This window comes from Sminthopsis crassicaudata, chromosome 2, assembly GCF_048593235.1.
Source record: "Sminthopsis crassicaudata isolate SCR6 chromosome 2, ASM4859323v1, whole genome shotgun sequence".
Classification (NCBI taxonomy): domain Eukaryota; kingdom Metazoa; phylum Chordata; class Mammalia; order Dasyuromorphia; family Dasyuridae; genus Sminthopsis; species Sminthopsis crassicaudata.
Genome location: NC_133618.1, coordinates 543,014,785 through 543,035,566, shown reverse-complemented (window position 1 = coordinate 543,035,566; position 20,782 = coordinate 543,014,785). Strand labels below are relative to the sequence as shown.

Sequence of the window (20,782 nt, the reverse complement as noted above, 5' to 3'; positions counted from 1 at the left end):
ATATACCTATATAATATGTATTAGCTATATTAATATATCATAATATAATATTTAAAAACAATATATTATAATAAAATTAATGTTACATATAATAATAGTTATAATAATATAGCTATAATATAGCATCTATCCCTTAAGATTGTGATGAGATCAAAATGAAATAACATCTATAAAGTGCTTTGCAAACCTTAGGGTGGTATATAAAGTGCTAGCTATTATTACTGTTAGAATAGATTTGGACTAGAAGATCTATAATAATCTATGAATCATTGAGGACATTTGACCTCATCCTCCCTAAATTAAAAAAAAAAAAAAAAAAGAAACTTAAAAACATGTGGCCCTAAATAAATTTTTTCCTATAGGTCAACTACTCAAAGAGAAAGTGGTTTTCCATTCAGTCTAGAAGTTATTCACCCTAACTATCTCATCGAGCTTCGGGCAAAGCCTTAGACTAGCTTAGTCCTGTTTCTTCTTGATTTGGAAAAACAGAATTCTGACTGCTTTGGTTCACTGGCTATGAAACAAGTTCCTGTTTATAACAGTTACATGCTGGGTTGAATACTACAATAGAGGTCCAAGAAAATCAAATAAAGAAAAGAAATCTTGCTTTAAGAAGAAAAAAAAAGTCAACAAATAGTATTAAATTTATATAGGTTTGATTCCTTCATTGTGCTTAGTTTTTGAATTTTTAAAATTAAGATTCTGCTCTGGTTAAAGTAGGTTCTGTATCCTTCCATGGGTGACTTAGTAAGCCTACAACTTTGCCAGTGTAGTATTTAATATTAATGGTATTTAAATAAGATCTGGAGTTTATGTGAGAATCTGTTACAGGCATCAAGAGTTTTTAACCTTCAGAAATAATCTTCATTTGAATTTAGTCATGAAGATTAGGTTTTCTTTTAAGGAACTGCCATAAAGAATAGCTCACATTTGTAGAATTCTGTAAGGTTAGTCAGCTCAACAAACATTGTTTAAGACACTACTCTGTGCCAGGTACAGTACTAGATGCTAAAAATACAAAGAAAGGCAAAAACAGTTTTTGCCTTCAAGGAGCTCTATTGGGACAGACAATACACAAATAATTTATGTCTGTACTATATATACATATATATATATATATATATATATATATAATTTATATACACACACGTTTGTGTACGCACATGCACACAAAGGCTAAATGGATGATAATCTTGGAGGAAAAACACTGGAATTAGAAATTACATTTGACACTGTATGATGCAGATTATATCTAATAAGTAAGAGAGGTACTTCCATAAAGTGTTCCATATGATATATATGTATATATATATGAAAAAAAAATAATTGACACCATTTAACCATCTTCCAATGTCTATGGTGTCTTCCTAATAATATGTGTGCCTGAAAAATAAAATCTTGAATTGGGCTTGCTAAACAGCTAAACAAAGTCTGCAGGTTCCTTTTTGGATATAAATCTGTCTTTCAGGTTAATATATAACAAAATCTTGCCTAAATCCTAAATTGGTGATTTACCTGTCATTTTTTGATCACACAAATAGCTACCTAATTTCTGGACCAAGGTAGTTTTCTAAATCATCTCAGGAATAAAATATACTCTTTAACCCCATATCATCAATATGTCCTTTCTTAAAATAACATAGATGAAACAGTTTACCTTAACTGCTTCTGTTCTTTATGATGTCAGAATTGTAAGGACACTTAAGGCCTTCTAGCCATATTTTATCCAGTTTTTTGAGGCTTTTTAAAGGTACTTTAAAAAACATAATCCTGGTCATTAAAGACAACTTGGCATTTAGTTAAATTAAAATTAAATGTTTTTGAGACTTATTTTCTATCCAGAAAGCCGATTAAGAATCAAATCTTTTTACTATTAGTTATATATTTGTTATCTTTAGCTGTTATAATATTTCAGCTCTACCCTAATTAAATTTTTTACTTTACTTAAAATTTTTTAAAAGTAGTATCTTATCATAACTCTGTAAGGGAAAGCAGCATAAGAGTCATTGCCTTCATTTTACATATAAGGAAATTTGGACATAGAGAGAATAACTTACTCAGGATCACTTGGCACTTGGCTTGCAAGTGGCCTGTGCAAAATTTGAACTTAGGTCTCCTGACCTCAAAGACAGTATCCTAATGCACCACAATGCTTCCTTTTATCGGATTTTTTTTTCTTCACACACACACAGAAGGATATATGTATATACACACACATATACATATATGCATATACATACATAAATATAATAACCCAAGCCTTCATGGCAGGAAAAAAAAGCAACTAGAATGATCTACAACCATCTAAACCCTGATTCCCACCTGTGTCCTAGCTTCCTTATATCCCCCTGAGGAAGGGAAGTCTCCACTCAACAATTAGCCAGAAATAATTGCAGTGTATGAGGTTCAGAAAGGGGCATGGAAATGTGTGAGCTTCTAATAGTACCATCATATATCAGGTCCAGAATTATACCCCACCTTACTTGTAAGTAGACCTATAATTAGCCTGAGACATGAAACCATTTAGTGGTTATGAACAGGAGAGAATTGGCATATAATTATTCACTGTAGAATCCATTTCTTGATCTGTGGTATTTATCCCTTGTATTGCACTACAAACATTCACAACTGCTCCCCTGTGTTCTGGCTTGTAGCAACTAAAAAGTAGAGTAAAAAAGCCAACAATTACACAGTTGTCACTAAGGGAATAATGCTCTGCCCCTCCTCCCATTATCTGTTGACATTGTGGATTTGCACACCAGGGTTACACAGTGCAGCATAACACCGGGTGATATATTATAACTCTAAGCTACCTCTCAGCAGATCTTGAAGCAAAAAACATCATTCCTCTACCAAAGTTTAAGGCAGTTTTTGTGCTTTTCGCTTTGATATTCTGTTATCATTCATTATCCTCTAAGGGTCTGCTGGGATAAAATAAAGATTAGAGAATGCGGGGCTCACTCCAGCCCAAGCCCCCATGCCCCGATTCTATATCATAAAAGCTCTAGTAAATAGCAGGGGTGAGAGCATCCTCCTGAACAGGCCTGACATACTAATAATGGACCGTTCCTGGCAACGGAAGCTAGTTGTCATGATGTTGCAGAAATGTGGAATGCAGAGGTTATGGAGACTATTAGTACCTGATGTGATGATATTAGAAGGAGTATATTGCCATTTCCAATGGCTCATTTTAGACTTTGAGCTGGAAAGTACCTTAGAGGTCATCTTTTCTAATATTTTATTTTTAGTAAGCCTTTACTGAGGCTCAGAGGAACTTGTTCAAGGCCAAACAAGTAGTAAGTGAGATTTGAACTCAGGGCTTCTGAGTTTGCCAAGACGATAAGGACCCCATTGGACTGCAAGCTCCTTGAGGGCAGGGACTGATTTTTGCCTTCCTTTGTATCTCCAGTGCTCAGCACAGTGCCATGCACTTAGTAGGTATTTGATAAGTGCTAATTGACTAACTTAGCTTGGAAGCCAAAAGCCTGAATCTGACAATTACTAGATGTGGTACTCTTGGCCAAGTTGTTTTATCTCTGTGTCTCTGCACCCTCATCTTTCAGAAGGAGATAATAAAATATTGACAACCTGTCTTCACAACCTCTGAAGTAATCCTCCCCTATTTGGGCCCCTTGAAAGACTGTACTTTGTCTCTATTGTCTGGCTGAGAAATGGGCAAATCACAAATCTCTGTGAAGCAGCCGCTCAGTAATTTGCTGAATTCATAAATGTAGTTCAAAGTAATTAAAATGAAGAAAAACTAATACTTTATTTTGTATGATGGTGTATCCTCCTTTATACTAATCTGATTTTTAATTAGTCATATGAAGGCATCAGGACAGGCTTCCAGCACTTTCCTTGGGGTATTTCACCTTACTTGGGGAGGGGTGAGGAAGAAATAAAAAGAATTTTCATATACTTCCTACCCATAAACTATAGCTAGATTGCTGCTCAAGATCTTAACTTTATCATTCACATAGCCAGGTGGTATAGGGGTAAATAACATTAACACTTGAACTGTATGCCTCCAAAAAAACACAACCATTAGTCACCTAAACGTGGGCCCATTAGGGGCCAGAAACAATTTCAGAGCAGCATTAGGGACAACCTGGATTCTGGACTCAATCTTCCCTCCCACTCTACTTACCTCCGCTGCAAAATGCTTTCCCTCAACTGTGTGTTCAGAGCCATGGGGATTATTCTGATTGCCCCAATGGAGGTGAAGTTCTGTTGCTCTGTATTTGGGACCCAGGCCATTAACGTACATATTTGCAGGCAGTTCTAATTTCACTGTGAGAAAAAAAGCAATGGATGCATTAGCATTAACGCAGGGAACAAGGGTTTAAAAACAATGAGATAACAAAACTCTGAGATCCAGGTAAGTAGACATAAAAGATATTTGAGAATCAAAGTCCTGGGTTTCTTCTTACCCTAGTAGGATCATCCAACTCTGTAAACCCTCGGGGAATTTCTCTACTTGTAAAATTCATTTGATGTGTGAACCTACTTCACAGGAGAATTCAGAAGGGTTTATTTATCTATGTGTTTAGCTTATAATAATATACTCTCAATTAGCCATTTGGTTAATTAACCTTTACTATCATTAAGCACCTGAGGTTGTAAGTAGGAGCCAGGACTAGGTATCAGTAAGTCATCTAAGCTGGGTGGCTTAGATGTAGGAATTCATCTCTTGTTACTGCTGCTGTTGCAAGTATAACCAGGCATTTTCCCACAGATTCTGCAATTCTTGATATAATTCTTGGTGAAATTTCAACTGAAGCAATAGGAGACCCACATCCATCTTTTGAAAATCATTTGTTAATAGCAACAAAACTGATAAAGATGTGGAATGGTCACACTTCTGGGGCACTGCAGACAGAAATAACAGACATCTGAGAAGAGCACGAGGGAGGAGGGAAAGAGAAGAATGGGGAGAGGTGGTGGCAATTACATGGAAGTTAGATATAGCAAACCCCAGCATACTTTTGGTGTTTGGACTGATCACTGAGTTTCTAGGGAGATGGAAGACTGAACACATCATTTGAGCTCTGTGTGCTAAAAAAGAAATAGAGTTGTGGTCCTAGGCTTAGAGTAATAACATGGCACACTATGTTGTTAGGATTCCTACATCCTAATTGTACTAGATGAGTTTTAATGTATCCCTGGAGTTTCATAGGACCATAGATCTACAATCAGAAAGGATTCTGAGAGACTATAGTCCAACCCTGGGGAAAGGGGGGTGCTAAGTTAATTGGTAGCCATCTGTGCTATGCCCAGCTATTTGTGACACCTTCAACTCTTCTTATAAAATCAGGATAAAGAATTGAATGCATATAGAACTGCCGACCTATAACCTATATATGGCAACCACTACTTACATACAAAACACTAACTTATTTTACCCACTACCCAATGACACCCTGATGGTTAATTTTTTCATTTAATAGTATTTTTCCAATTACATGTAGTTTTCAACATTCATCTTTGTAAGATTTTGAATTCCAAATTTTTCTTCCTTCCTCCCTCCCCCCAAGGCAGCAATCTGATATAGATTATGCATGTACAATCATGTTTAATATATTTTCACATTAGTCACTTTGTGAAAAAAAGACCTCAGAACAAAAGGGAAAAGACACCAGAAAGAAAGAAAAAAACAAATATGAAAATAATATGCTTTGATCTACATTCAGACTCTGTAGTTCTTTGTCTGGATATAGACAGCATTTTCCAAAACAACTCCCTTTGAATTGTCTTGGATTTATTGCACTGCTGAGAAGAGCTAAATTTATCATAGTTGATCATTGCACAATGTTGCTGTTACTGTGTACAATGTTCTCTTGGTTCTGCTCACTTCATTGACCAATGATAGTTTTTTTTTTTAATCTTATCTTTTAAATCAGTGAGAAATCATGTTACTTTGCTGACCGTACTATGAGATTAGATTCTGAAGCTGTGGTCTGTTTCTGAGATGACTTTTCCATGACTCAGTTTTCAGACTTTGAATTTCCTGAGTGAATTGTAAGGCAGAGTATCTATGGCTGCAGTGCTAGTGGTGGTGGTTGTGTGTGGTTCTTTCAGTCACTTCTGACTCTTCTTGACCTGATTGGGGGTATTCTTGGCAAAGATACTGGAGTGTTTTGCCATTTCCTTCTGAAGCTCATTTTACAGATCAGGAAACAGAGGCAAACAGGATTAAGTGACTTGTCAGGGTCACACAACCAATAAGTAGTGTCTGAGGTCAGATTTGAACTTAGAAAAATGAGTCTTCTTGACTCCAGGCTGGATATTCTATCCATTGAACCACTTAGCTTCCCAAAGAGTATATACTGTTAGTTATATTTTATTCTTAATTTCTTTCAATTTGGCTTTCTCTTTGTTCCTTCTCTCACTTCTGGAGGTTCAACTAGTCTTAGATTATGTGACTCTGTGGCAGAACTGATTCTAGAGCCGTGTGTGTGTGTGTGTGTGTGTGTGTGTGTGTGTGTGTGTGTGTGTGTGTGTGTAAAGGAAAGAAGAGGCCAGTATCGTTGTCAGGGAAGTATCCATAATGATGTCATTCTCCCTTAGAGAACCTACACAGGTGGTATGTAGTCTTTGCTACACTGGGGCCAATGTTATTGGAGCTTACTCTGTTATCAAGAAGGAGATAGGAGAGAAACAGTGGGAAAACAGTCTTCTAAGGTTTCCAACTTACCCGAATGTCCATTATTAGTCAGAAAAAACTCCTCATTAGAAGATATATTGTAACCTTCTAATACTAATGGTGAGAGGGTAGAATCGTATTGAAGGATATCACTGTGAAAATCTATGGGAGACTGGAACATTCCTCCACAGGAAGGGAAAGACTTTGGCCAGGCTTTCTCTCCATTATCACCTAGGAAGAAAAATTAAAGCAGACACACTTTGATAATTGTCTTCTAGTTTTTCTTTTAGGATGATTACTTTTTTCTTGTTTCCAACAAGAAGGCAATGAGCAAATTCTTCAAAGACAACTCTCACTCTATTAACTTCCTATTAGCCAATACTCACTGTTTGCATTTAGCAGGATGAGCATAAGAGAAAGCCAGAAAAACCTAGAGAGGCTTGATCACATATATTCTGATACCTACTCATTCAAAAACCAAAACTGGTGACTTTTTATGTTTTTTAAATTTAAGAACAATATAAAGAGAAATTTTCCCAACCACTATTAAGAGTTAACATTACTGAAGCAGCTAGGTGATGCAGTGGATAGAGCACCAGCCCTGAAGATGGGAGGACCCCAGTTCAAATCTGTCTCAAACAGTCTCAAACACTTAACACTTCCTAGCTGTGTGACCCTGGCAAGTCACTTAGCCCCAATTGCCTCAGAAAAAAAAAGTTAACTTTACATGTGCCTTATGATTATAAAGTATTTCACATATTTTATTTAATTCAGTCCTCATCATAACCCTATGTGTTAACTCCATTTTACAGATGAGGAAACTAAAGCTTATTAAATTTAATTTAATTTACCAAAGTCACACTGCTGATGAAAGGCACAGTCCAGAACCGAATCTAGGTCATCTGATGCTAAGTTTAGTACTCTTTCTGAGAGTGTGCTGCTTCCATAATGATCAATCTATTATAACAATTAGTCTCTTAGGAGCAGGTAGGTAGCACAGTCAATAGAGTACTAGGATTAAAGTCAGGAAAACTTGATTCAAAACCAGCCTCAGACACTTGATAATTATGTGACCTGGAAAGTCACTTAATTTCTCTTTCTCTACATATAAAATGTGTGTATTCCCTATGAATAAAATGGGAATAATAACAGCTTTTATCTTGAAGGATTGTTGTAAGAATCAAATATTTGTAAAGTGTTTAGCACAATGTCTAGCACATAATAGGTTCTATATGGCACATAGTAAGTGCTATGTAATAATAACAGGGATAATGATATTAATAAATGACATTTATTTAGCATTAACTATGTGCCAGGCATTAATTTTATGCTAAATGCTTTACAATTATGATTTCATTTGCTCCTTACAACAACCTTTTGAGGTAGATTCCATTAGAAAGGGGTGGGGGGGAGAAAGAAAGAAAGAAAAGATAGGAGAAGGAAAAAAGAAGGATGGAAGAAGGAAAAAGAGAAAAAAGGAAGAGAAGGAATAAAAAAGAAGGAAGGAAGAAACTTATTCCTGTTTCTTCCCCTTACTATGTGCTAGGTACTTTGCTCCTTGTTAGGAATATTGAGACAAAAGTGAAATGATTTCATAGGAGCTCACATTAGCTATGAGCTTTTGTCTCCATCATCATTCATGAAGTCTCACAATCTGAGTCCTCCTTGGTTCTTCACTCACACTCACCATATATTTCTAATCAGTTGCCAGTCCTTGTCATACTCCACATCTATGCCCCTGCTCTCTATTCACATTATGACCATTTTTGTTCAGGCACTGGTCAACTGTTTTCTGGACCGCTGCTAATAACTTTTTGCCTCAAGTCTCTCCAATCTCCCATCATCCTCCACACAGATGAACCATCTCATTTCCTTCTACCCCTGTAATCCATTGAAAACTCCTGGGCTTGGCAGTGTTAGCCTTTTACAATTTGGATCCAAACTATCTTTCAACCTTATACATTTCTATCCTTCATGCACTCTATGTTTCAACCAAACTTTCTGTTTCTCACTCCATCTCCCATTTCTGTTTCTTTGTACAGCCTGTTCCCCCATGCCTAGAATTCTGCTTCCTTAGAATTCTTAGTTTCTTTCGAAGACCACCTTCTACCTAAAGCCCTTCCTGATACCTGATACCTTTCCCTAGCTGCTGCTTCTCCCCAATTCTCCCATTCTTTGTATGGACAAGGTATCCTCAAAGTCTTAATGTAGTTTTAGAATTTGATGATGCCCCATATATAATCATATGCCTTCCTTGATAAGCTCCTTGAGGACAATCTATGTCATTTTCATTTTTGAATCTTCAGATTCAAAGCCTAGAACCTGTCACATAGTTGGCTCTTTAAGACTTGTTAGTGGTTCTCTAGGTCAGATTAAGCTGCCTGACTTGTGGGTTTTGACATCTAGGTAATTTTGACTCTGACCTTTGTAGATTGATAAATTTTTATTCTGCTTGTGTCATCTAATTTCATTTAATAGAAATCCTTAGATGTGCCTTTTGCATTACATATAGCATCCTTCTCCATGTGGACTTTTTGAAGAACATAAAATTATAATGTTAGTATTACAAGATTAAGTGCTCTGTTTAAATAAGAAGAGAAAGAGTACTAAAAACTCATTGAAACGATATACCTGTAGTTGACAGGTGACAAGTAAGACTTGAGGATGAAGAAACTTTGGGGAAAACAATCCTTTAAGGTGGCAGTTGTTATACTATTTATTAGATAACATTGTATCCTCTGGAAATGAAAATAAACTGCCCCCAGTTCATATAAACTTTCCTGTTCCTGCAGGGAAAAAGCTTTAAGGAATTTAAAGCATATGTTTAAAAGATTATCTCCCATGGCAATTAAATTGTGGCTGATTTTTGGTTTGAGGCATTTCTAGAATATCAAGTAATTGGCATGTTATAGCTCGTTGGGTAACAGACATGGATGCATGGTAGGCTTTATTAAATCTGGGAACTGACCTTTATGAGCTGGGGTCTACTTAGCATTACAGAAAAAAGCATGATATGAAATAGGCAGCATATTTAATTTTTAAAAAGTCAGTGTTCATTCAAATTCACATTCTCTAGAGAGGTGGTCACCTGTTCACAGGATTTTAGAACTAGGTCAATTATCTCATTACATAGATGAAGAAACAAGTCAGGAAATATAAAATATGCCCAAGGTTATACATCTCGTTAGTGGGGGCTAGATATGAGTTTAGTCCAAGACTCCTTTCCATTATCCCAGTGTGGTCCAAGTGCTCAAAGCCCCTGCTTATGGCAGATCCTTTGTATCAGGCTTGACAGGTACTGAGAGTGGGCAGCTCTCAGACATTAAAACTATAATATTCTTGTGGCTTGAAGCAATGCAGTTATGGGGGAGGGAGTGCTGTGTGTTTGTGCAGAGGAACCGCATTTAGGGATAAAAGGAAACTGTTTGAGGGACTAATTTATTACTGGGAATCAAAAGAATAGGAAAAAAAAACCAAAAAAAAAAAAAAAAAAAACAAGCATCAGGTATACCAGGAAGACCTGAGGCACAAACAAAACTGATAGGTCATGTGAGCTGAGACCTTTGTCTTTATCTTATCAGAGTAGAGAAGACACTTATTCATAAAAGATAAATTTGGTCTAAGGCCAAGGTGACAGAGACTGCAGCTCAAGCATGAAAGAAAGGCTCATTTAGTAAACTGTAGCAAATCATTCATTGCTAGCTTGTATTAAAGGGTAGGGAAGAGTTTAAAAATATTTCATTTGCTCCATTATATCTAATTCTTATCCTCTACCCCAATTTTCTAAAAGGTTACATCAATCTTAGGCCTCTTAGTGATTCAAATGGAAAAAATAATTTGAAGGGGACAAAAATATTATTTAAAGGGAGTATATAGTATATTATATAGTAGAAAGAAGGGGGGAAGAAATTTACATGATAATTTTATTATTTAAAAGGAATAGAGGGTAGCTAGGTGTTGAATGGGAACACCTAGATTATGAAAGAAAGAAAGAAAGAAAGAAAGAAAGAAAGAAAGAAAGAAAGAAAGAAAGAAAGAAAGAAAGAAAGAAAGAAAGAAAGAAAGAAAGAAAGAAAGAAAGAAAGAAAAGAAAAGAAAAGAAAAGAAAAGAAAAGAAAAGAAAAGAAAAGAAAAGAAAAGAAAAGAAAAGAAAAGAAAAGAAAAGAAAAGAAAAGAAAAGAAAAGAAAAGAAAAGAAAAGAAAAGAAAAGAAAAGAAAAAGAGAGAGAGAGAGAACTGGCCATAAAGGACTGGGCTGAAATCCTGCCTCTGACATTTTCTGTTTCTGTGTCCACCAATATATCTTTCGGTTTTCCCAAGATGTCAGTTTTCTCACATATGTAAGAAAGGGATTGGACTAGATATGCTCTAAAGTTTCTTCCTACTCTTTATCTGTGAAACATTCTTTAAGATAGTCTTACTGTCCAGCAAATCTGGAATGTCTTCCCTTCTCTTGCCTGTCCTGGCTTCCTGACTTTCTTCAAGACTCAGCTCAAACTACACTTTTTGCAAGAGACCTTTCCTCTGGGATTACCTGCCACTTATACTATATGTATATGGTTATTCGCATTATTGTTTTCTCCATTAGAATATGAGCTCTTTGAAGACAGAGACTGTTTGCTTTCTTTGTATGTCTAATGCTTAGGGATAGCAAGATGGCACCATAGTGCATAGTATGCTGGACCTGGAATCAGGAAGGTTAATCTTCCTAAGTTCAAATCCAGCCTCTGACCTCACTAGCTGTATGACCCTGGGCAAGTCACTTAACTCTGCCTCAGTTTCCTCATCAGTAAAATGAACTGGAGAAAGAAATGGCAATCCACTCTAATAATTTTGCCAAAAAAAAAAAAATCCAAAGGGGATCACAAGGAGTTAGGCATGAGTGGAAAATGATTCAGTGACAGCAAAAACCCAGTCTCTCATTTTATGGATTAGAAACTGAAAACCAAAGAGGTTTGTGCCCAAAGTCACACTGACAGTAGTAGTAGAACTGGGTCAAGATTCCTCTGGTTGTTTGTTGGCTATTCTTACCACTACAACCTGTCTCTTCAACTGTATCGTGAAGATGGCAATACTCATAGAACTTACCTCAAATGATTGTTATGAAAAATAAATGCTGTCTAAAGTACATTGCCAATCTTAAAGTCACAAATAATGATTATGATGATAATAATCATTTGTGGAAAGAAGAGAATCTACTCATTCAGGTTAAAATTTATTCTCTACCTCCTTTTGTTAATTTAATGTGGTGTTATTGAGAAGAACACTATTCCTACCAACAACTGAAATTCTGTCCTGGACCTGAAGTTGATAAGAAAGAAGGAAGGAAGGAAGGAAGGAAGGAAGGAAGGAAGGAAGGAAGGAAGGAAGGAAGGAAGGAAGGAAGGAAGGAAGGAAGGAAGGAAGGAAGGAAAGAAAGAAAGAAAGAAAGAAAGAAAGAAAGAAAGAAAGAAAGAAAGAAAGAAAGAAAGAAAGAAAGAGAAAGAAAGAAAGAAAGAAAGAAAGAAAGAAAGAAAGAAAGAAAGAAAGAAAGAGAGAGAGAGAGTGGAAGGAAGGAAGGAAGGAAGGAAGGAAGGAAGGAAGGAAGGAAGGAAGGAAGGAAGGAAGGAAGGAAGGAAGGAAGGAAGGAAGGAAGGAAGAAAGATAAAGAAAAAGAAAGAAAGAAAGAAGAAAGGAAGAGAGAGAGAGAGAAAGAGAGAGAGTGGAAGGAAGGAAGGAAGGAAGGAAGGAAGGAAGGAAGAAAGAAAAATAAAGAAGAAGAAAGAAAGAAAGAAGAAAGGAAGAGAGAGAGAGAGAGAGAGAGAGAGAGAGAGAGAGAGAGAGAGAGAGAGAGAGAGAGAGAGAGAGAGAGAGAGAGAGAGAGAAAGAGAACTGGCCATAAAGGACTGGGCTGAAATCCTGCCTCTGACATTTTCTGTTTCTGTGTCCACCAATATATCTTTCGGTTTTCCCAAGATGTCAGTTTTCTCAGTAAGAAAGGGATTGGACTAGTTATACTCTAAAGTTTCTTCCTACTCTTTATCTGTGAAATATTCTTTAAGATAGTACTTTTTAAATTTTCTTACTATTTCAATGTGATATAGGCAAAAAAGTGAAAATTCCTGGCAAGGAAATTTTCTGGCTGCTTCTTTTTGGAATTGTTTAAAGGAGACATACATTCTACAGAAATGCACTTGGGTATTTAGGAAGAGGAATTCTAGATTCTGAAATGGTGTTAAGCAAATAAAATGGAACAAAAGCATGTCAGGCATTTCAAGAAGAGATTCCAGTTTTGTTCACATAAAATGATCAGTGTACCACATAAGAGTAGAACTGGGCATCCTAATGGCATTGATCTTAAGATTTCCTAATTCTTTAATAAAACATTAAAAAGGGGCAGCTAGGTGGCGCAGTGGATAGAGCACTAGCCCTGAATTCAGGAGGACCCGAGTTCAAATGTGGTCTCAGACACTTAACACTTCCTAGCTGTGTGACCCTGGGCAAGTCACTTAACCCCAGCCTCAGGGGGGGGGGGGGGACATTAAAAAGTTCTGCAGCAGAGAACAGAAGGTAGTTCAGAAAGTGATCGCTAACATTAATACAGTATTAGAACTAGTATGTCAAATATACCTGGGGCTTAATTTCTTCATTTAGAAATATGAGAGAATTGATCTTGGCAATATCTAAGGTCCCTTCTAGCTCTAATTCTCTGATCCTATGAGTGTGTGTGTGTGTGTGTGTGTGTGTGTGTGTGTGTGTGTGTGTGAAGCAATCTTTGCATAATAAATTATACAGTATATATATAAAACCCATCGTTCTTTTTTTGGAGAAAAATATGAGATAATGATAGGAAGAATTAGGGAAGAATGATAGGAAAGACATAGTGTACTTCCCTAGAGAGACTTGTAAATGATAATTGGTAACATCTTTCTATCATTTCTTTGGCTTGAGAAATTCATCACTCAGTAAATAGAAATTAATTTTAACCTCTTTGCTGAGAGTTTCCTAAACTCTACTCCAGGATCTCTAAATTTTATGCTCCATAGCATATACATGCCAGAAAACCTTTGCTGTAATTAGCCTGTTAAGTAGACAGTTTCCAAATATTATTTAAAATAATTCCTCCCTCTTTTCTCTCCCACCCAGCTCAGGCCCCACCCTACAAATCAACTCCCTTATGGTACTGAAGAAATTACAGTTCTTTTTTTCCAGATAAAATAAAAAATTAGAGTTTTTGTGGTTTTATTAAAAGCTGAGGGAGCTCATTGTTCTTCGGTGTATTATTGAGTAAACAAGATAATTCCTTAGCATAAGACAGCTAGGTGGTGCAGTAGAAAGAGCAGTGGTCTGGAGTCCTGAAAACTTGGAATTCAAATCTAGCCTCCACACTTAGTAACTGGGCAAGTCACTTAAACTCTGTAGCAGAGTTTATCTCTGTACAGTGATACCCATCTCTAAAATGGGTATAAAAATAGCTCCTAATTTGGAGGATTGTTGTGAAAATTAAAATCTATCTATCTATCTATCTATCTATCTATCTATCTATCTATATATGTAATGTCCATGTACTACAGTGTTTGACATAAAATAGGCACTTAATAAATTATTTAATTCCATTTTTTCCTTTCCCCCCTTTTAATATTCTGGTCATAAGTATTGTAGAGTTCAGTGAAAAGAGAGATCTAGGCTTTTAATTTAAATTTGACGGTGCAATAACTCTTCAAAAAACAGATCTACCATTCTTCTACTGTCCAAAAATTGGGTCTACTTTTATATCCTTCTCCACCTTTTGAGACTGAGCACTCTAGATTTCACCTTTGAAATCTCTTTCCTATCTCCTTCTCTCTCCCTGCTCATTACCACTGCCACTTCCCTAGTTTAAACAGTTATCACTTCAGAGCTGGATTAAAGCACAATCCTTCTATCTCTAATCTCTGTCTGTTACAATCAGAATGAACTTTGTGAGCCATCACCTTCATCTTGTCAGGCAACTTTTGGTGGGACTCCTCTGTTCTTAGATATATTCCAAACTTATGATGGCTTTGAAAGCCCTCCATAAATTACTCTTTTGCAAACAACTATCAAACTTTATCTAGTCTGATTCTTCTTATGCAGTAAGAGTATTGTATAGATATATATGTCTATATTGGATTTACATATACTTTACCATGTTTAAAAATAAATAAATAAATAAATTCCGGGGAAGCTAGTTAATATTAGTCACTTAACCCAATTGCTTCAGCAAAAAAGAAAATAAACAAATAAATGAAAATTGGGGGATGTGATAACACCTATTTCACAGGGTGATTATGAGTATCAAGTGTGATCATGTTATACAAATTATATTACTATTGAGTTATTATTACTAGAGGAAATAAAAAACCATTATCATTCTGAGAAGTACTTTCCCCCCACCCTGGGGCTGGGGTTAAGTGACTTGCCCAGGGTCACACAGCTAGGAAGTGTTAAGTGTCTGAGACCAGATTTGAGCTCTGGTCCTCCTGAATTCAGGGCTGGTGCTCTATCCACTGCGCCACTTAGCTGCCCCCTGAGAAGTACTTTTATTATACAGATTATAGCTCTTGCCATTTTTTTTGGAAAAGAATAAAAAATATGCCATTTCTCATTAAAAATCCAAAAAGTTTAGCAAACTAGTAGTCCCAAGTTTCCAAAGTATACCTCTTAGCTAAGTCCTGATCCATCCCCATGCAGCTAGGCTAAACTCTGTGTAAGTTCCTTTTCTGGTCCTAAGCTGCAAAGCTATAAACATAAAGGCAATAATCCTTTCCAGGAAGAAATTTTATTGATTACAAATCAAAGGCACAAAAGAAAACTGGTATTAGAAATAAATCTGTTAAACTAGGAAAACATTTTTACAATCAAAAATTCTGATAAAGGCCTCATTTCCAAAATATATAGAGAATTGACTCTATAAAAAATCAAGCCATTCTCCAATTGATAAATGATCAAAGGATATGAACAGGCAATTTTCAGATGGAGAAATGGAAACTATTTCTAAATCACTATTGATTAGAGAAATGCAAATTAAGACAGCTCTCAGATTGGCTAGGATGAAAGGAAAAGATAATGACAAATGTTAGAAGGGATGTGGGAAAACTGAGACACTGGTACATTGTTGGTGGAACTGTGAATGTATCCAACCATTCTGAAGAGCAATTTGGAACTATGCTCAAAAAGTTACCAAATTGTGCATACCCTTTGACCCAGCAGTGTTTCCACTGGGCTTATAAAAAGATCTTAAAGAAGGGAAAGAGACTTGTATGCGCAAGAATGTTTGTGGCAGCCCTCTTTGTAGTGGCCAGAAACTGGAAATTGAGTGGATGCCCATAAATTGGAGATTGGCTGAATAAGTTATGATGTATGAATATTATGGAATGTTATTGTTCTATTTCTTAATGACCAGCAGGATGATTTCAGAAAGGCCTGGAGAGACTTACATGAACTGATGCTGAGTGAAGTGAACAGGACCAGAATATCATTATATACTTCAACAACAATACTTTATGTTGCTCAGTTCTGATGGATGTGGCTCTCTTTAATAATGAGATGAACTAAATCAGTTCCATTTGTTCAATAATGAAGGGAACCAGCCACTCCTATAGAAAGAACTCTGGGAAATGAGTGTGAACCACAATATAGCATATCCACTGCCTCTGTTTTTGTCTGCTTGCATTTTTTATTTCCTTTTCAGGTTATTTTTACCTTATTTCTAAATCTATTTTTTCTCGTGCAGCAAAATAACTGTATGGATATGTATACATATATTGTATTTAACATATACTTTTATATGTTTAACATGCAGTTGTCTACCTGCCATCTAGGGGGAAAGGGAGGGGGAAGGAGGGGAAAAGTTGGAACAGAAGGTTTTGCAAGGGTCAATGCTGAAAAATTACCCATGCATATATCTTGTAAATAAAAAGCTATGATAAAAAAACAATTATAACAATGAGAAAATTAATATAATCAAAATATTTTTGCATCAATAAGTCATCAAAGTGCATTAAAAACAGAAATGTGAAACAAATTTTTCATGAGAAATTAGTCAGGTTTTTAAGGACTTAATTTAAACAAAGGCTATAGAATTTGATAGAACTAATACAGATTCACTGGACTTTCTTGAGGTTAGAACAGAAGTCCTTTAAGATCTATTATACACATACACACACACACACACACACACACAAACACACACATATATATGTATATGAGTGAGCTCATACACACACACATACAAGCATTGATGTATGATTCTGAGACTAATATCTTACATTAAAAGTGTAAAATAAAACAACTTTGTCACCATTATACTCAAACTAAACTAGGAAAAAAATAAATTATTAAATTCAACAATACTTGAGCTCTGATAAGGTTATATATCGGTCTTATCTTTTACATAGACCATTCTGGATATATATTATTCATGTATGTATGTGTGTGTAGCTGTAGACATAGGTAAAGCTGTTTATACTCTTGGATCTAGTAATCTTTCTGTGGAATGTGTAGTTGATAGAAATTACATAAGAGTTTTTCACAAAGAAGAAAAATTAGATGAAGGTTCCAAATAAGAAATATACTGATAAAATGGTATTATTCATAGCTTTCATTTTAATTACAATTTTATAGACTATTTTAATAAATAAAAATATTCCTATAAATTAATCACAATTAAAATTGATATCTTTGCTCAAAAAAAAAAAAAAAAAGGAAATAAATCTGTGCTGCCCTTCTTTCCCCTTATGAGCACCTGAAAAATGGAGTATAAGTCTTTCTCATTTCCTGGGTATACTTCAGCTCTGGAAAGAGTTGTTTTTACTTTATATGACTGTTACCAAAATCTCAAGAGCAACTCTCCCTTAACTCTGTTTCGACTTCCATTGTTGAATCTGCTACTGTTTCGGTATCATCCAGAGGGTACTTGCCTTGCCAATGTGTATTGGGAGAGTATATTGGGGAAGCAAGATTCTTTTTTTTTTTATTATAGTTTTTATTTACCAGATATGAGTATGGGTAATTTTCCAGCATTGACAATTGCCAAACCTTTTGTTCCAATTTTTCCTCTCCTTCCCCCCCCCCAAGATGGCAGGTTGACCAATACATGTTAAATATGTTAAAGTATAAATTAAGTACAATATATGTATACTTGTCCAGGCAGTTGTTTTACTGTACAAAAAGAATAGGACTTTGAGATAATGTACAATTAGCCTGTGAAGGAAATAAAAAATGCAGGTGGACAAAAATAGAGGGATTGGGAGGAAACAAGATTCTTGAGATGGGACGAAGCTGGGCTCTTCTTGAGAACTGAAATGCAAACTATAGTTTAAGATAGGGTAGAGTTTCTTTTTGATGAAAATCTATCTTCCCCAAAGCCAAGGTACATCAGTCTTCAAAGATGATTCCTATAATATTAATCACCTGCCAAAGTAATATTCTTAAAACATAGAACTATATTACACATATATCCCATATTGACCTCTTCCCCCTCCAGTCCACAATCTCCAATGACTTCCTATTGCTTCTCAGATAAAATGCAAAGTCCTTAGTCTGGTTTTTAAAGGGTTTCCATAGTCTATTTTCCAATTATCTTTCCTTTCTTTCTTCATATTGCTTCTTTTCATATGCTTTCCATGCTTAGACCATCATGCCATTCTACTGGCTGCTTTCTTTACATGATATTCCTTATTGCTGCTTTAAACAAGAGGTCCCCTGTATCTGGAATGCACTCCTATCTACCTCTACTTCATGGAATCACTAACTTCTTTTTTTTTTTTAACTTCATTTAAAAAATATTTTATTTAAAGTATCAAGTTTTAAATTCTAACCCTCCCTCTTCTCACCTCTCCCTGAGACAGTAAAGACAATAAAGAAGTGCAATTATGTGAAGCACTTCCATATTAGACATTTGTACAGAAGGCTCGGATAAAAGAAAAAAATGAAAGAAAATGAAAAATAGTATGCTTCAGTATGTAATCAGTCAATATCAGTTCTCTCTCTGGAAGTGGATAGTATGCTTCCTCATTAATCTTTTAGGGTTGTCTTGGATCACTCTGCTTCTAAGAATATCTAAGTCATTCACAATTCTTCTTTGAATAATACTGTTATTACTGTGTACAATGTTCTCTTAGTTCTGTTCATTTTACTATGCATCAATTCATGCAAGTCTTTTCAGGTTTTTCTGAAATTGCCTGCTCATCATTTCTTATAGCACAACAACATTTCATTACAATCATATACCACAGCTTCTTTAGCCATTCCTCAATTGAAAGTCATCCCGTTGACTTCCAGTTCTTAGCCATCACGAAAGGAGCTGCTATAAACATTTTTGTGCAGAGGTCTTTTTCCTTTTCCTTTTTTTTTTCTTTTTTTTTTTTTTTTTTTTTTTTTTATGTGTTTGGGATACAGACCTTGCAGTAGTATTACTGGATCAAAAGGTATGTACAGTTTTATAACCCTTTGGGCTTAGTTTCAAATTGTTTTCTAGAATAGTTGTAGATTAGTTCATTACTCCACCAGCAAGTGCATTAGTTCCCCATTTTCCCACACCCCCTCCAGCATCCTACATTTTCCTTTTTTGTCATTTTAGCTAATCTGATAGATATGAAGTAGTAATTCAGAATTGTTTTAATTTGCATTTTTCTAGTTAATAGTGATTTAGAGTATTTTCATATGACTATATTTTTTATTTCTTTGCCTGAAATATGCCTGTTCATATCATTTGACTATTTATTAATTAGAGAATGACTTGTATTTTTATAAATTTAACTCAGTTCTCTATATATTGGAGAAATGAGGCTTTTACTAGAGATACTTGTTACAAAAATTTTTATCCCATTTTCTGTTTTCCTTATAATTTTAGTTGTTTTGTGTAAAAACTTTTAAATTTTCACAATCGAAATTATTTGTTTTACATTTTGTAATGCTCTCTATATCTTCTTTAGTCCTAAATTTTTCTTTTATCCATAAATCTGACAAATAAACTATTCTATGCTCTCTTAATTGCTTATGGCATCACCCTTTTTATGTAAATGATGTACCTATTTTGATCTTACCTTGGTATATATACATTGTAAGACGCTGGTCTATACTTACTTTATGCCATATTGTTTTCCAATTTTCCTAGTAGTTTTTGTTCCAAAAGCTTAGGTATTTGGGTTTTCCATATACTAGATTACTATGATCATTTACTGTAATATAATTTGTACTTAATCTGTTCCACTGATCCAAAACTCTGTTTCTTAGCCAGTACCAGAGTATTTCGATAATTATCACTTTATAATATAGTTTGAGATCTGGATCGGCTAGACTACCTTCTTTTGCATTTTTTTTCACTGATTTCCTTGATATCCTTGAACTTATCTTTTCTAGCTCTATAAAATTATTCTTTAGTAGTTTGGTTGGGTATGACAGGTAATAGATTAATTTAGATAGAATTGCCATTTTCATTATGCTGGCTGAACCCAACCACGAAGAATTCATATCTTTCCAATTGTTTACATCTGACTTTATTTGTTCATAAATCTGACTTTATTTGTGCAAACAAATGTTTTATAGTTGTGTTCATAAAATTCCTGGGTTTATCTTGGCAGATAAACTCCCAAATATTTTATATTCTTCATAGTTATTTTAAATGGAATTTCTTCTTCTAACTCTTACTACTAGACTTTATTGGTAATAGGAATGCTGATGATTTATGTGGGATTATTTTGTATCCTACAACTTTGTTGAAGTTGTTATTAATTTCAAATAGTTTTTTAGTTGATTCTCTAGGATTTTCCAAGTATAATATCATATCATCTGCCAAGAGTTACAGTTTTGTTTCCTCACTGCCTATCCTAATTACTTTCATTTCTTTTTCTTATTGCTATAGATAATATCACTGATATAATATTAAATATTAAAAGTGATAATGGACATCTTGCTTCATCCCTGATTGTATTAGGAAGGCTTCTAGCATATCCCCATTACAGATAATTCTTGCTGAATAAATATTACTTATCATTTTAAGGTAAGCTCCATTTGTTATTATATTTAATGTTTTTTTATTAGGAATGGTGCTGTAGTGATTTGGAACACTCTTTCATATGAGTGGATATAGTTTCTTTATTTTTTATTTTTTATTTATTTAGAATTTTTTCCCACAGTA

At 35.0% G+C, this 20,782-nt stretch overlaps 1 protein-coding gene across 8 annotated transcripts in view; it reads right to left on the bottom strand.

Annotated features, from left to right (window-relative positions):
- The window catches only part of CA12 (carbonic anhydrase 12), a 108,366-nt gene that overhangs the window by 21,441 nt on the left and 66,143 nt on the right, over positions 1-20,782 (bottom strand). For all 8 annotated transcript variants that reach the window (XM_074294889.1, XM_074294892.1, XM_074294886.1 and 5 more), the window contains 2 exons: positions 6,695-6,874; positions 4,148-4,290 (listed from right to left, as the gene is read on the bottom strand). In XM_074294889.1, coding sequence (XP_074150990.1) covers positions 4,148-4,290; positions 6,695-6,824 — 273 coding nt within the window. In that variant the 5' untranslated portion in view covers positions 6,825-6,874. The remainder of the gene's footprint in view (positions 1-4,147; positions 4,291-6,694; positions 6,875-20,782) is intronic.